This window comes from Rhea pennata, chromosome 1 (genome assembly GCF_028389875.1).
Source record: "Rhea pennata isolate bPtePen1 chromosome 1, bPtePen1.pri, whole genome shotgun sequence".
In the NCBI taxonomy this organism is placed as follows: Eukaryota; Metazoa; Chordata; class Aves; order Rheiformes; family Rheidae; genus Rhea; species Rhea pennata.
Genome location: NC_084663.1, coordinates 185,208,853 through 185,225,460, shown reverse-complemented (window position 1 = coordinate 185,225,460; position 16,608 = coordinate 185,208,853). Strand labels below are relative to the sequence as shown.

At 39.9% G+C, this 16,608-nt stretch overlaps 1 protein-coding gene across 2 annotated transcripts in view; it reads left to right on the top strand.

The window, feature by feature from the left end:
• The window catches only part of LCP1 (lymphocyte cytosolic protein 1), a 30,773-nt gene extending 14,463 nt beyond the window's left edge, over positions 1-16,310 (top strand). Inside the window, exons 5-17 of one of the 2 annotated variants that reach the window (XM_062576382.1) lie at positions 1,442-1,574; positions 2,197-2,278; positions 4,245-4,410; positions 7,403-7,545; positions 9,344-9,367; positions 9,707-9,802; positions 10,308-10,503; positions 11,997-12,075; positions 12,279-12,393; positions 13,273-13,406; positions 14,324-14,447; positions 14,785-14,909; positions 15,898-16,310. In XM_062576382.1, coding sequence (XP_062432366.1) covers positions 1,442-1,574; positions 2,197-2,278; positions 4,245-4,410; positions 7,403-7,545; positions 9,344-9,367; positions 9,707-9,802; positions 10,308-10,503; positions 11,997-12,075; positions 12,279-12,393; positions 13,273-13,406; positions 14,324-14,447; positions 14,785-14,909; positions 15,898-16,030 — 1,550 coding nt within the window. In that variant the 3' untranslated portion in view covers positions 16,031-16,310. The remainder of the gene's footprint in view (positions 1-1,441; positions 1,575-2,196; positions 2,279-4,244; positions 4,411-7,402; positions 7,546-9,343; positions 9,368-9,706; positions 9,803-10,307; positions 10,504-11,996; positions 12,076-12,278; positions 12,394-13,272; positions 13,407-14,323; positions 14,448-14,784; positions 14,910-15,897) is intronic. The other variant, XM_062576390.1, reaches the window with a different exon arrangement.
• Positions 16,311-16,608: the final 298 nt, after the last annotated feature.

The window sequence follows — 16,608 nt, the reverse complement described above, 5'->3', positions numbered from 1 at the left end:
GATGACAAAACATCAGAGCAGGATCTTCGCCAAAAAACAGCATGTGCTGGTTTATTGAAGTGGACAGAGCTATGTCTGCAGAAGAAACCTTTAGCCAGCTTAGCTACTGTCGCCGGAGAGCACTGTCACCCTGTTGGAGAAAATTCTCCCAGCACAGGTGCAGAGCAAAGGCTCCGCAGGGCAGAGGCAGCCTCTGGCCTGCAGCTCTCCCCGTGGATCCCCCAGTGCTGCTGACCCATCTCCTAGTACAGATTACCAGTTCTCTGACAGTTTTGCTGTAAACTCAGCTGTAACCAAATGGTTCCTGATCTTTTTGCTAAAGAGGGTACAACACCAGAGAACTTTTTTCCTGGGTTGTGTTTCCAAGCCAAAGGTTTGGAGTAGCCGTGGTTTTCTTGGTTCTTCAGCCATGCCAAAGCACCACTGCTGTTAGGAGCTCCAAGCCTCTGCTGTCTTCTCTAGTGGTGGAGATGGAGAATTGCCTCTCTCCTGGAAAGGACAGAACGGAGAACACTGCATCCTCACTGGCTGAAAGCATAGAGAATACTTTCTCTGGGTTACTGGGGGTGGTGGGGGCTGCTGCTCGCAGATGATAGCTACATTACAGCCTTGTTGGACTACAGGGAACATCTGCTCTTTGCCCTCTGAATGCTCCTTGTCAGAGTCCAGTGCACTCTGACCAGGTTCTTTTAGATGTTCCACTTGTGGAGGGCTTTATAATAATATAATATAGTATAGTATAGTGTAATATAATATAAAACTTACTTGAAATTACATGGAATTTTGATTTAGCAGAGTGATACAGTTATGCATTTTAATAACATTGCAAGTACAAGTTACACTTATCAGTATGTAGCAATTGCAAGGTACAGCTAAATCACAATAGAATTTCGTTACTGGTCTTTATAATATGCTCACTGACACGATGGCAGCTATCCTCAGTCACTGGGAAGGAATATGTGAATTGAAACCAGCTCAAGCCTGTTGCTCTCTTTGAAGTTCTTTCTCTTCACTGTTCAGTTTTTATGCTATATATTGGGCTAAGGCCCAATATACGCCACCCATGCTGGTCTGGCTAAATCAAAAAGACATGTATTTGCTTTCTTTTGATTAACCTGGGGAGAAACACAACTGATTGATTGACTCAGCTGATACAGGCATTTATGTAGAGCAAAGGCTCCCTCTGGTTCGCTTTGTGTTGAGATGAAGTTTGGCCCCCTTTGCAGCGGCTGAGGTCAGTCACTCTGAACAGTCTTCCTTGGGCTTCCTGAGCACATGCCCTTTGCCTGTCTCCTCACAGTCTTACTCTGCTGTCAGGGTTCATTGGTTGGTCACACTCCTATTTAGGAGAGTCTTTTCCCCCATGAGTTCTGCCTTTATAAGTAAAACAATGATAGAGATATTACACAGTAAACTAATGGATGCGATGTTGTGTTCACAGAGGAAGAAAAGTATGCTTTTGTCAACTGGATTAATAAAGCCCTTGAAAAGGATCCTGACTGTAAACATGTGGTCCCAATGAATCCAGAAACAGATGATCTCTTCCAGGCAGTTGGTGACGGCATCGTACTTTGGTAAATAATACTCGCAGTTCTTCTAAATGGAGACCGTGAGTCTGCAGAAATTCACGCCTCTGCCAAAATTGAAGCTGCTGCTTTACAGTTAAACTCATGAATCTTTGCAGATTCAGGCCCTTAATAATGCTAGTTTTAATGCTCCTTTTCTCTTGGAAAATATAAAGCTTATTTCATTTTAAGTGAGTGTTTTTCTTTGCCTGTGGGCTCTTGCAATGAGATGGAGCCAGTGAGATTTGCTCTGAAAAGTTACTTGGTTTTATTTTTCCTCAAGGCCTTCTTGGGGTTCACGCAAAGCAGCATGAGACAGTGAGTGCTTTCATGGGAAATTCTGCAAGATTAACTTCTGCTATTGCTTCACCTTACTGTATTCTTGGCCTCATGCTTGTAGTACATTCAATATATAACCCAAAAGAATTGCTGAAATATTGCATGGATGTGTGTGTATATGTAAAAGATAAGAAACTAACTATCTGTAGTTATTCCTTGACTTTCTATCCACTGCAGAAACTCTCCAGCTCTTTAATTAACTTATCTTACAGTGTGGTGACAAAAGCTCTAATTGCATTTGTGCAAGTCTAGCAAGAAGTGTATTTCCTGATGTATTTTCTTTTATTTCTAGTAAGATGATCAACTTTTCAGTGCCAGATACCATTGATGAGAGAACAATCAACAAAAAGAAGCTCACCCCATTCACAATACAGGTACCAAAATGTAACAAGATTGTTTGGTTTTCCACTTAGGATGCTTTGATGTGACTAGAGCAAGGGCTAGAGGTATCATGGTCCTCCCAACCACTACAAGGCAACACTGTCTATTGTGAAGATTTATATTTGTGTTTCCTTTTAAACATAAGAGCAATCTGCCAAAACAAAGCATGCTTGTATGTGTACTTAAAGCAATGTGTAAAAGTTGCCAGTTCAAAGCTTCAGATCCCTTTGTGATAGATCCTTTATGAATGCAAGAGCAACTAGAGGATACAGTGACAAATTCTAGTTGGAATAGCTCTGAGCAGATCGAAAAATACCCCAGGATCATGCAGGTAATCAGTGGCATGGCCATAGACTTCAATTTACACCTGCTGTGTTGCAGTCCTGTGCCCTCACGAAAGTATTGGCTATGATCCAGGAAATGCTGTAGTGTGCAGCTTGTCTGACATGGAACCACAGCTTTTGCCTGTGTTTTACAGTTTGTGTTTTTTAACGTCGAATACTGAATCCCTTCTTCGTTTCTATTATGTGCACATGTATATGATTTAAAAATTGGATCAAAAAGCAAATTTTCACCTATTTAAAGTTTATTCTGTTTCTTACACAGCAGTATGTAGAGAGGTATTTTTATATAAGCAGTGTCTATGTACCTGGGTATAAAATAGAAAATATAGATATATGGCATGGATATGAACCTCACCCAGTTTAGCCCTCAGCTACTCTGATTAGATGGAACATTAGCCAGGCTCAAATAAGCTCAGAAGCCATTAAATTGGATTTTTATGCTGTATACCACATTTTTCAGTTCTAATCATTTTGGTCAGCAGCATAGCTTAGTGATGCAGCCCAGATCAATCCCTGTCAGATATAAACATGATTTGATCAATATAGCTTCCACTTTAACTTAACCCTTTTACGGCTGTCTGGTAGAGAAAAGGTAATTAATTTGAAATGCTCCAATTTTTCCAACTTATTAGAATTTACACTGTGTCTCTCTCTGCAATTTGTATCTAATCAAATCTTTCTGTCATGCCGCTGGTGGTGAAATTCACATGAAAAATTGCAGATCTGTGTGATAAATGGCATTTGCCAGGCTCCTTTGCTGGCTTTACTTGTCCTCTGTTTACTAAGACGCCTTCTTGAATATTCCAAATGTTTGGGCATGATTTCTTTATACTCTTTATTTTAAAAGGGAAGGAAATGGTGAAGGAACATAGAATTCCTGTAGCATTACTTTCTTTGTGCCTACACTATGAATCCCTTTACTTCTGTTGAACCCTCCCAACCCAAGACTCCAAGCTCCAAAAACAGAAAATATCCAGGCCTGTCCAATTCTCACCTTGACTAAATTGCAAGGTTAAAAATTCAATAGGTTTATTCATACTGAGTCCTATGACCATGAGCTTTTTGTATACATTGCCAGCTAGCACGTCATTTGTACATTAGTTGTTAGGGCTTTTGCATCGTGCCTAGGGAGAGGTGAGCTTGGAATATCTGCTGGGTTATAGCTCATTCATTCCTGCTTGTGTGCAAGCCTGGGTGGAAGAGAGTTTGCCCCATGATGAAGGCAAGGCTGTATTTGAACGTGTGCTTGTGTGTTGGCAACATGGATATGGGGAAAGCTTGGCTTTGAGAGCACAACTGTGCCAAAACTTTGCTGTGGAAGTAAACGTATGCTCTAGGCTCCAATGCTTTGTGACATGGGGAGGCCAGGCACCCGAGCCTTTCGTCTTACCTGGAGAAGTTGTTTCTGTCTTTGTGTTGGGACCTAGAACTTACCGGTAGTCCCAGAAGATTCTGGGCTCCCTTGCTTTGAATGCTCAAAGCCAGGCAGATGTGTTTGCCATGATGTTCACAGAAAAAGTGCTCACTGATTTCACTAGCTTTATCTGCATTCCCTTCCCACATCCTCTTAGCTCTCTAGCTCTTGCATCATTAGGAAATTCTCTTTTTTTCCTAGGAAAATCTGAACCTGGCTCTGAACTCTGCTTCAGCCATTGGGTGCCATGTTGTTAACATTGGAGCTGAAGACTTGAAAGAAGGGAAACCTTACCTGGTTTTGGGTCTTTTATGGCAAGTCATCAAAATTGGACTCTTTGCTGACATAGAAATTAGCAGGAATGAAGGTATGTATGGCACTTGTTTTTCAGGACTGTACTGTTATCACTGAACTGTCTTTATAAAGATTTCTTTTTTTCAATTCTTAATTCAATTTTTTATTCATGTCTCCGCTGCCTTCCTCTTTAATGATCTCTTTTACTTGCTTATCTTGCACATTAGGTCAGGAATGATGGTTGACACCCAGGCATATTGGTGTTTTGGCACCTTGATCAACACAAAATGAATTTCTTCTAAATCTGTGGTCTATGCTGCATTTAAGAAGCTTTACTCTTTTCCTGCTTTTGGTGAAACCAGTGCCAAATATCTCTCTTTTCTTTGTGAAATTAGAATAACAGAATCACAGAAAAATTTAGGCAGGAGGGGGCTTCTGGAGGTCCCCTGGTCCAGCCATCCAACCATCTACTTAGAGTAGGACCTACCTCAAAGTTAGATGAGGTTGCTCAGGGCCTTGTCCAGTGCTCTCTAGGCAATCTGTTCCAGTGCTCAACCACTCTCATTGTATTTTTTTTCTTACATCTAGTCAGAATTTCCCTTCCTGCAACTTGTGACTGTGGCTTCTCATCCTTTTGCTGAGAAGACTGAAAAGAATATGGCTCTATTCCTTCTTGTAACTGTTGAAGAAAAAAGTTAGTTCGCTTTCTCAGGCTCTTATCCAAGATGAACATACCCAGTTTTCTCAGCCTCTTCTCATACATCATATGCTGCAGGCCACCAGTCACGTTGCTGTCCCTCTACTGAACTTGCTCCAATTTGTTGATGTCTGTCTTGTACTGGAGAGCCCCAAACTGGACATAGTATCCCAAATGTGGTCGCACTAGTGCCAAAATTCTCTATGAACTAGCTTCAGTATGAGGCCATGGGTGTGTCCACACTACATGTCATCTTGTTGCTTGTTCCCCTTCTTCTCTGGGTGGTCTGTGACATCTCTTTGCCCCAGTTACATTCAGGTATTACCTGGCTGCTTCAGTGCTTCCCACCTGGCACGTATCTATCCTACTGGTAGCCAGAGGTATCGATTTCCAGAGTTCCCATTTCCTATTCCTTCATGCAATTCTCTTCTTTACTTCTCATGTCAGACTGGTTTGTCAGGATAGACAAACCAAGGTCATTTTGATTTTTTCTTTAGGTTCTATCTTTTCCTCATAATCTTAATAACCCTTCTCTACAGCCTTTCCAATTGAAATTCCTCTTTCTTGAATATGGGACATTGTATTCCCAAAGAGGTCTCATGAGCAACGGATACCAAGGTAGTAATATATCTCAAGCTCCGTGGAAAGAACTCTAATATCATGTTTGTTTTTCCCCTAGTCATAGCACATGGTGGTTCAGATTCACTCTGAAGTCATCCAATACACTCACATTTTTTTCATCCTCTGTTCCTCCTAATGAGCTTTTAGCTAATAGCACATATTCATATTAACTCCACAGTGAGTGACTTTGTACTATTCAATTCCACTCCATTTTTATTACTGAGTGTTATTCAGTTCTTCCTGTCTGATTTCCTGATTGGCCTCTATATTGACTGTGCCACCTAGTGAATATCATCATCAAATTTCATTAGTATATTTGTAGTATTTTTGCCAAGAGAATTAATACAAAAAAGAAATAAGGTTTGTCTGAAAATCAGATCATGATTAACTTCACAAAAATCTCTATTGCAGTCTACATCTCTCAGTGTTAACATTGTTCTCTTCGTAAAATCCTTGTCAATATTAAAATGCTTCTATTATCTGCTTCCAGTTCAATTTGACCCTATCGCATTGTATCAAATTATTTGCAAAAGTTCAGGTAGATTAGATCTCTACTGTTTCTGTTATGTACAAAATCATATTTCTTTCAAGGAATGACAAAAGATATTAGACTATCAGGATAGTGTGGCATAATCTCCCTTTATGAGCAGTGGTACATTTTTTTTTGCATTAACGATTAGCTTCCATATCCTTAGTTGTTCTTTTCAAAACATATTCTAAAGCCTTTCATGTGCTTGAGATTATATTAGCAGCCTGTAGTTGCAGTTCTTCCTTCCAGCCTTGTCCTCTTTTTTTTGAACATCACGACTGCGTTCATTTTTCTGTAGAAATATGGTGTCTTCTCCAATCTAATGTATATGTTAACCTTATTTGTTAATGAATCTGTGAGATCATGTGTAAATTCTTCAGAATTCCAGTATGGATCCAGTTTCAGAGTGATGAGCATGGAGATTTATTTCACCTGAGTTGCAGAAAGTCCATGTTCATTCCTTCATTCTTGTCTTTGCTCCTGTGTTCAGCGTCACCATTTTTTCATTAAAATCTGAGGCAAGGAAATCAGTTAGTTTTTAGACTACGTTGACATTGTCTTTCATTTCTGTGTGATCCACTATTAGATCCATCACTAACATCCTTGTCCTCTTTTTATTGTTGAGAACCTTTTGATGTTTGCTCTCTGCCAAGCTAACTCGGCTTGAATTTTGAAAATATTGCCATTCACTTTTAGAAACTGGGATAACAAAATGCATAAGAGAGAAAATAGCTGTAAAGCCTTTTCTGCAGATTTTCCTAACATCAGTAGCATGAGCATCAAATCAGATGGTGCCTTTATTTCACCTCAGCTTCTCTGGCACATGAGGACATTGCTGTGACCTTCAGCTTCTGCTAGGTCAAACTCTGTGAGTTAGAACCATATAATAATTTAGGTTGGAAGGGGCCTCTGGAGGTCGTTTAGCCCAAGTCCTAATCAAAGTAGGGCCATCTCAGATCATATTGCTCATGTCTGTGTCCAGCTGAGTTTTGACTGTCTCCATGGAAGGAGATTCCACGGCCTCTTTGGGCACTTGTTCCAGTGTTGGCCAACCTTACAGTAAAAATGTTTTCCTAATATAGAATAAGAATTTCCCATGTTGCAACTTGTGCCTGTCACTTCTTGTCCTGTCATTTCTTGAGGAAGAATACAGTGAAAAAGGAAGTACCCCAGTGTGTGACATTTACTTATTATTTTTTTTCTTTTGTCCTTGCATAGCTTTAATTGCTCTCCTGAGAGAAGGAGAGAGTCTGGAGGATCTGATGAAGTTGTCCCCAGAGGAACTGCTGCTGAGGTGGGCAAACTATCACCTGGAGAATGCAGGATGCAACAAGATCAACAACTTCAGCTCAGATATCAAGGTATGAGATCCACTGACCAGGAAGAGCAAAATAGTAGCTCCACACCTAAATCCCTGTCCTCCAAATGGGGAATATGCACTAAGACAATCCAAGCACCTGAGCTGCTCATCCTAAAACAGTAGCTAGGTACTCAGAAACATTTTGGTGGGCTTTACATTCCTACTCAGAGCTATTTCTCCTCCTCCAGACCTCCCAGACTGCATTACCAGCCCAGCATACCAAATGCTTAGGAAAGGATTGGCTGCTGGCTCTGGAGAGGGCATATGCACTCCACTTCTGTGTTTTCAGTTCCCTGCCCCTGCCCACTTCTGCTATAACCCGGCTTGCACTTAACTGGAAGCTTTAAATCACTGGGACTATCCATCCGAATACGCTTAGAAGGGCAGCAGGGCCAGGGCTGTGTGATCGATGCATTTCATTTCATGTACTTGGAATTGGTGGGCTTGCATATGGGAATTTCAGCACAGCTTTCTTGTTAAGACCTTCATCCTTCTCAGATAGAAATATTTGAACCTCAGTAGTACACACTAATGAGTTTCAAACACTGAAGCTGCATTCTGAGGCCCTGGACTTGACAGGGATCCTTCTCCTGAATTCAGTGAGCTTTGTATTAGTTTGTTGATGTAGGTTAGATGAGATCTGGGATGTGAAGGGTCCATATGAGGCACTGGCGACAGCAGAGTCCTTTCATGCCTCCTAGCAAAGATGTGTAGGTGACAGCTAGTACTGGCTGTTTCACTAGGGAGGACGAGGCAAAAATGGGGCTCAGACAGCCTCTCAGGGCTGTACAGAGTGCGTCTGCAGCAAGTGTCCCAGCACGGGCTGCAAGGGGACCGGCCCTGGGCTGGCCAGCATGCTGACCACAATGGCCAGGGCCCGACTTGTCGGCTCTCTAGCACAGCACAGGAAAAAGATCCCACTGCTGCAATGCCCGGGTGTAGGCTTCATCAAGGACTGACACGCAGAGAATCATTTACTGTGACAGAACTGATACAGAGAAAAACTGCCAGGGGGAGACAACAGGCGAATGTGGGAGTCACATTCAACAATACAATTTTTATTGAACTGAATAAAATCTATGCAGTTCACTGCATGAAGATGACTACAGAATATGCATGGAAAGGGAAAGCAATGGAGTCTTCCGCATCTTTGGTATCCATATCCAGGCTGGCTGAAAGGACTATAATGTGACTGATTAAATCCTAACTGCAGTCAAGGCATAAATAGCATTTACTGTATTTAAAGCTGGAAAATAAGGTACACATTTCTTTCCAAGACTTCAGCCTTTACAGTCATTCTCTAATTAGGTATGTCTCTTCACCTCACTACTGTTATAAATACCCATGTTCCTGAATGCATGCAGATACATAAAGAATCATTTTTATAGAAATACAGTGAACAGATGGCATGTCTCATACAAGAAAGGATAACATTAAGATATACAGGTCTGCAGGCTCTTACAGTTTTGCAGAGTATTACCCAAGTTACTGAGTCAGGTTCCTAGAGAGTAACCTGGAGCTTTGCTTCCAGTTCTTCTTTGAGCTATTTCTAAAGTGAGATTAGTATTTTTCACACATGGAAACAACCTGATATTTCACAAAAGCTTAAAGACACAGACTGTTAAATACTTGTCTTGCTCCTGCCCTTTTCCCTGAAAAATACTGATAGTGGTGTCAGTTTTAACTTTAGTCCTTGAAAACTTTACTTTCTCTTCCATAACTGTTCCATTGCTGCTTTTAAATCTGCTTTCTCCTTCTACTTTCTCCTTCTGGATTTTCTTTTATTAAACACTCGGCAGCCTGACTTCTACAGCATTATAAAGGTATCAGTTTTCTTATCTCTAATTTAATATTTGTATTAAATCAATTCTGTCCTCTCTTTGTGGTTGTTGTCATTCTTGTAAGTGCAACACAGCATTGTGTCTTGTGCTTTGAGCATCCTGTAGCATAAATGTATTGGCTTAGAGAAGAAATAGATCTGGCAAACACAGCATAAAGTGGAAATTGCTAAGTGCTCCAGTTTTATTAATTTAATTACGCTGTCAAACGGCTGATTTAATAAAAAGGAAGCATGCATGCACATTGTTCAAGGGGAGCACTGAGATGCAAAATCTGGGCTTTAGATGTAATATTTCTCCCTTTAATTTCTCTGTCTGTCACAGGACTCAAGAGCTTATTACCATTTGCTGAACCAAGTTGCCCCCAAGGGAGATGAAGAAGGCATTCCAGCTATTACTATTGACATGTCAGGATTAAGGGTAAGATGAGATAAGTTTAGAGTAAATGTCGATATTTTTTGTCTGTTACTTGCATTGCTGGCCAGCACTGATATGCACTGTGATACCAGTACAAGCAAACCCTGTTTACCATTGCAACTGGATCTTGTATCTCAGAAATTTGGGAAGAATTAAATGATGCATTTTTTCCATAAGTTAGATTAGTTGTTATCGCTGAAACTTCAACAGCCAGTGAACCTCACAGATGAACTACTGCCATGTAGCAAGCACAACCTCTCCACTATTATGTAAGATTTAACTTAAAAATAATTGTGGTGAAATGGCTTGATTGTAGGCAAAGCCCATTTGAAAACATTGTCCTGTTGTTTGCAAAGCAGGAAATTGTTACAAATTTAACAGTCTGCTTTAGCAGCTCCACTGCTAGCACGCAGAGACCTGACGTGGTCAGTGCACGTGTGCCACTGTGGGGAGAGGACATGTCCGCACTAGGGCTGAGGCAGCTTTGCCCTCTCTTCTGCCCGCCCAGGAGAAGGACGACGTCCAGAGAGCGGAGTGCATGCTGCAGCAGGCGGAGAGGCTGGGCTGCCGGCAGTTTGTCACAGCCACAGACGTCGTCCGTGGGAACCCAAAGCTGAACTTGGCTTTCATCGCCAACTTGTTTAACAAATACCCTGCCCTGCACAAGCCGGAGAACCAGGACATTGACTGGAGCTCTATTGAAGGTAAGAAGAGTGCAAGTAAAGGATATTTCTGGCTGGCTGTCTCACAGTTATCCCATGCTCTAAGTTCAGGACTTAACCTTACTTCCTTTATATATACATACATATATATATATGTGTGTATATATATAAGCTGTACCGTTAGCACAGACAGTTTTGAGAAAGGGAAGCTGCTCTTGCATGTGGCTTCAGGTGTTTTGGGTATCTGCTCTGTGGATAGCACATGTTCAAAGATCAAAATGTTTTGTGTCTTGAGACACACTTTTGTGGGATTTCTGAAGTAGTGTTCACTATTGACTGCACTTGTTAGTGGTAATTACAGTTTTTTTGGCATTTAATTAAAATATAATTTAAAAATCTGATTTTACATAGACCTGCCTGCTAGCTTGAGTTGAGGTCAGAACTGCCATTGTATGGATCATTTGCTGAGCTTCAGGTCCTTCTTTCTGACCTGAGAGCTAGATCTGGAGTCACTGCAGCCTAGTCTCATGCATGACTTCAGTTCTTGTGCAGGCGGCAATTCCTGATGACTGGCATTCATTCTCACTCATAGAGTAATCACTGGAAATGGTTATGGAATAACCATCTCTTATCTCTCTAGTTCAAAAAAATTTTTAAACATCCTATTGGATGAAAACATTTTACACTAGTAATTTTCAGAGACATGAATCTGTAGAGCTGATGCTTTTAAACAGGGCAACATGAAGAAAAATGTACTTTTCTTTTTTTTGCTAACATATAAGATTTTTTGGTGCAGAGGTAACCCTCAAACACCTGAACTGAACGCTTGAATCTTGCTTCTGAGTCTAGCTCTCACTGAGCAATAGTTGTGGCATGATTTTAGAAGAACTCTTCATTACAGTCAGCCCATTCTTAGTTTTTGCATGTGATATTTCTAATAAATTTGTTATGCTATTGACTGCAGAAAATAAAGAAGTATCTGAAAAGGTTAAAGTGGCATCTGAAGACTACTAATTTTACAAGGGGCTGAGCTCTGTAGTTTGAATCAGCAAAGTATTTAATCATGTTCTTCAAAATAAGAAAATGGTAGTGTTCATGAGATTAATGGAACTGGTTATGAGAGTAAAGCTGAGCATGTACTTAAATGCTGACATGACTGGAAGTGCCCTGTTCAGTCTGGCATTTTTTCAGTGTAGGCTGTGCTTACAAAGAGACATTTGGAGCAAATACTTGTTTTCAATTATTTTTAAGATTCTGGGAAGCCTCAGAATGAAACTGTTCACACTACGGCAAAGACTAGTCTTGTATTCTTGAAGATATTTCAAGGCCAATCTACCTAAGTAGTGTAATATATAGGGCATGAAGAAATATTATGTGCTGTACTGTGCTCTCTTATTTCACTTGTCAACCAGTGTCTCATTCTGCTTATGGTTCAGTGCACTGTAAATTCTGAGTTATAGTTTCACCGCAAGACACTTATTTTACTGGAATGTTGTGTTTTGTAGGTCTGTTGATTGATATATCTGTTGTTTTAGGTGAAACAAGGGAAGAAAGGACATTCAGAAACTGGATGAACTCTCTGGGTGTTAATCCCCGTGTAAATCACTTATATAGGTAAGAGGAGGTGCTACACTTCCTTCAGATGAAAAATACAGCCAGCACGTTGTTCACAGAAAACACATAAGAATTTCTGTTCCCTATCAGAACAGATGCTATGTTTTCTTTTCTTTTTTTAGGAAACTAAGTTTACTTCTACAAATGGCTTAGATTCCTTTCTTTGGTTCTTTGGACAATGATACATCTTTTATTGTTTTCAGTGACCTGTCAGATGCCTTAGTTATCTTCCAGCTCTATGAAAAGATCAAAGTGCCAGTAGACTGGAACAGAGTGAACAAACCACCTTATGCTAAACTGGGTGGCAACATGAAGAAGGTACAAAAAGTTGGAATAACTCCAATAGTATCTTGCCTCAAAAGATGTCTATATGATTTCAAATAGCAATGTGGGCATTTGTGTGTCACTCTCAAGTCCCCAGTAGAGCAGATCAAATGATTTTTTGTCTATTCAGTGAATAATTTTTCACCTTGAAAAAGAAAAATACATTTGACTTGCTAGCTCTGTTGACAGATGAACAATATTTGTAATGTAAAAAGACTTGTCATCTTTCATATCAGTATTTCAAAAAATTATGTGCAGACCACTTTTGCTACTGCTTTATTCACAAATTATAATGCATCTTCATTGTCAGTCCTGTGGCATCAGATTAATTGCAGCTGTCTGGATCACTATCTCTACACTGAATGAAGACAGTGATGTTAAACATTCTTGACTAGGTGCCTCATTAAGTGGTTACAGAATTGCTGCTAAATACACAGCTTTCTCACAGCTATCTGGATGAATAATACTGTCCAGTTAGGATAGGGTGAGTGACTGACCTAAAATATTGGCTGAGATACTAATATCCTTTGTCTCAGTGCAATGCCATGTTGCTGGAGGTAACTATGAGCCGTAGATTCATGTTTTCCAGGGTATTCTGTTTTTCAGATAATAACTATTAGTATTCAGATAATAATTATTAGTATTTTTTCTCAGTTGATTATTATCATAGTGTCTTTGGGGTGGAACTTGTAGCTGGCTGTCAGTAGTCAAGCAACTGTATTATCATAGAGCCCAAAAGGATAGCTCTATTTGCCCAGGTCTATTTGGAGGATGTGAGCTAAGTGCTCCCAAGAATTTAAAGTCACAGTGGGTGTCTTGAAAGGCACTTTTCCTATAGTTTTGAACTGTACTAACTGACCCTGTCATTAACAGCTGGAAAACTGCAACTATGCAGTGGAACTGGGAAAGAATGAAGCCAAGTTTTCCCTTGTTGGAATTGCTGGGCAAGATCTGAACGAAGGAAACCGTACACTCACCCTGGCCTTGATCTGGCAGTTGATGAGAAGGTATGGTGATCAAACACAAGCTTATGAGTGTTTTGCATAGTAATAGTTTTCAGATGCTAGTACAGAGAAGGTTCTACAGGCTATGGCTTTTACATTCATCTATTTGATATATATGCAAAGACAGAGTAACCTTTTGCTTACTCCTAGTTAGAGATATGATCATGAAGTACATTATCATGTGACCAAGGCCATTACATTCAGCTCATGCAGAAGATTATTATTGTTGCTATCTGTGTAGCATGAATAAATGTTCACTGTGTGGAACAGATAAAAATGAGATGAAAGGTCTCTGTATCAGGAAATAGAGAGAATGTACTGGAAAAAAAGAACTGATGGAGAAGTGGGGGGTTCTGTAATGTGCTCCCGGGAGTGGATGCAGCTGATAGTTCTTCGTACTTCACAAGGATTAGAAGGTGAATACAGACTAAATTCAGTCTAAAAGGTTTATCAGGGAGATAGTTAACCTCAGGATGTGGTGATTAGTTGCCATCAGTATGGGATGTCTTTCCAAGATGTTTGCTATCATATAAGCAAAATATTCTAGGCTTGTGTTTATGCAGAAAGTCCATCTTAGATGAGCATAACAATCCCTTATGTCCTTCAAGTTAGTAACTATTTTTTAAACACTGTGAGAATGAGTCATTTACACTAAGATCCACTCACTGACATTTTTTAGGGATTTTGAGTGGCAAAATCTTTTGACACTACCAAAACAATGATTAGAGAATAAGGAATGAATTAGACCCATTAGATGAAATAGCATATTATAATATAGTTTATAAATAATGTGTATGTATGGCGGGGGGGGGGGGAGGAATATCAAGTAGCGGAGGACTGTCAAGCCACACATGTGCAGGGTGGTTCTGATATTGTGGTAGAATTTGAGCAGACACAGGTATTTGGGCTTCCTTGTTAAGGTACACACTGAATATCCTTGAAGACATTGGTGGTGGAGAGAAGGTCAATGATGAAATCATTGTCAACTGGGTAAATGAAACACTGACTGCAGCTGGGAAGAATTCAACCATCTCCAGTTTCAAGGTACATCTTTTTTATTAGGTCTCTGCTTAGGAATCTCTTATTCTGTGTTTTTATATATATGCTATATATAGTGTGTGTATATGTATGTATATATATGTTCATACTCACAGACTGTATTATTATATAATTAACTACAAAGCCGAATTATTTTTCCTTCCCCTTTAAAAGCATGTCCAGATATATAGATTTTGTTGAAAGGTGCTTATTATGAAAAGATCTCTGTAAAGATGTAGATGGTATTCAGCTGAGCTGCCCACTGCTCTTGAGCTTAGCTTTTGGCTTTCTGGGAGACTTCTTTTCTTGTTATTGAAGCTAACTGTATTTTTCACCTATGTAGGATGGCAAAATCAGCACCAGCATGCCCGTCCTGGATCTCATTGATGCCATTCAACCAGGATCAATCAAATATGACCTCTTGAAAACAGAGGACCTGAATGATGAAGAGAAACTTAATAATGCTAAGTACGTTCACACCAAGTGGCAATTAACAGGGGCTACCTGCTCAGGCTTGCCTAACTGTCTTTGAAAACTGCTCTGTTATCATTCTTATCTGACTTAACTTCAGCTGAGAAATATCTCTGGAGTAGAAGTAGATAGGCTAGGAGTCAGGCAGTATAAAAAGCTATCAGTGAAAATAAAGTTTATAATGTTATATTTCCTGCTTTATAATTCCCTGAATGGGCTCAAAACCACTTGGCTTCACAATCTCCTATTTTTTCTTATTAAATTTAGAATTCTTTCAGAGACAGGAAGCAATGCCAATCACAGAAAGCTGCAGAAACCAATGATTAGAGGGCATACTTCTTTGGTCACATACAGGCAAAACAAGTATTTAAGAGAGCAGGGAGAGACAGGACTCAGGCCTGAAAAACTGTTTTGATGGATGGAGGTATTGATTTTTTTTCAAGTGCAAACCATTCCCTATCAGAAAGCCAATCCTAGGGGCATCTCCCTTTCCTTTCACAGTTACACAGATCACCTCCTTGTCTAATCATCAGTTTAACTTCTCTTTTGCTGTGTGGCAACTACAAAAGGGAGAATGATGATGTTAATGCAGTTAGATCTGCCTTCTCCTTTTCATCCTTGTGAATCTGTATATTTACAAAGCTTGAGCAGCAGAGATTGAGAGGGAGCTAGACTAGAATGATGGGTTGTTAGGATAATCTTTCAGGGTATGGGAGACTAAATGTGTTTCATATTATACTTTGACTTGCAGTCACCCATGCCCCATATAATCAGTGCTCTAACCATCAGGGAACATGCTGTATCATTTACTAGAAACGTAGTTCTTGATGAACCTAGTTTGTATATTCCCATAGGCAAGCTTATTTTTGATGAAGTGGGAGAAGAGTTCTCAACCTGCTCTGGTAGTGATCATGAAAACTATTTAACAGAGTGCTACTGCATTAATTATTTCTTTTTTTTTTCTTCCTCCCCCCTTGTAATGCAGATATGCCATCTCCATGGCAAGAAAAATTGGAGCAAGAGTCTATGCCCTTCCAGAAGACTTAGTTGAAGTAAAACCCAAAATGGTCATGACTGTGTTTGCTTGCCTTATGGGAAAAGGCATGAAGAAAGTCTAAAGCACAAAAGACTTTTACCAATGGCTGGTATTCACCCTTTTGATTCCCTCAAACTGGATCCTCTTCTCTGTATCAAGGAAATATGCAGGTTATTCATGCTTTTTAGCATGTCAGACAAGGTTCCAAGTCATACAAAAGTTGACATGTATATCCAGGAAATGTTTTGTTTTGAACAGTAGTATGTGCTTGATTTCTTTGCTGTGTTTTCCACTTTGCTAGATGTAACCATTTCATATACCTAAGTTTTCAACAAGCCTATAGATATCCTTTTATTAATGGACACCAAGGTTATCTGTCAAAGGTTACCTGGAAATCCTCATCCTGGAAGGTGCAAGAAGCTTTTAGGATTATGGAATGTCATATACTGCTTCTACCTGAAAGTGTGTTCATGCTTCTGGTAGTTTTTCTGCCATAGTTTCCTTCAGTTTGCACCTGGGATTATGAAAGGGGTTTCCTCAAGCCAATGCAAGTATCAGTAACTATATTTTTGGAATGGTAGAATCCTTTTAGGAAATGCTTGTGGAAATAGAAAAGTGTTTGGAGCCTGCTTTGTGTTGCTGGTATGTGACCTGAGCACC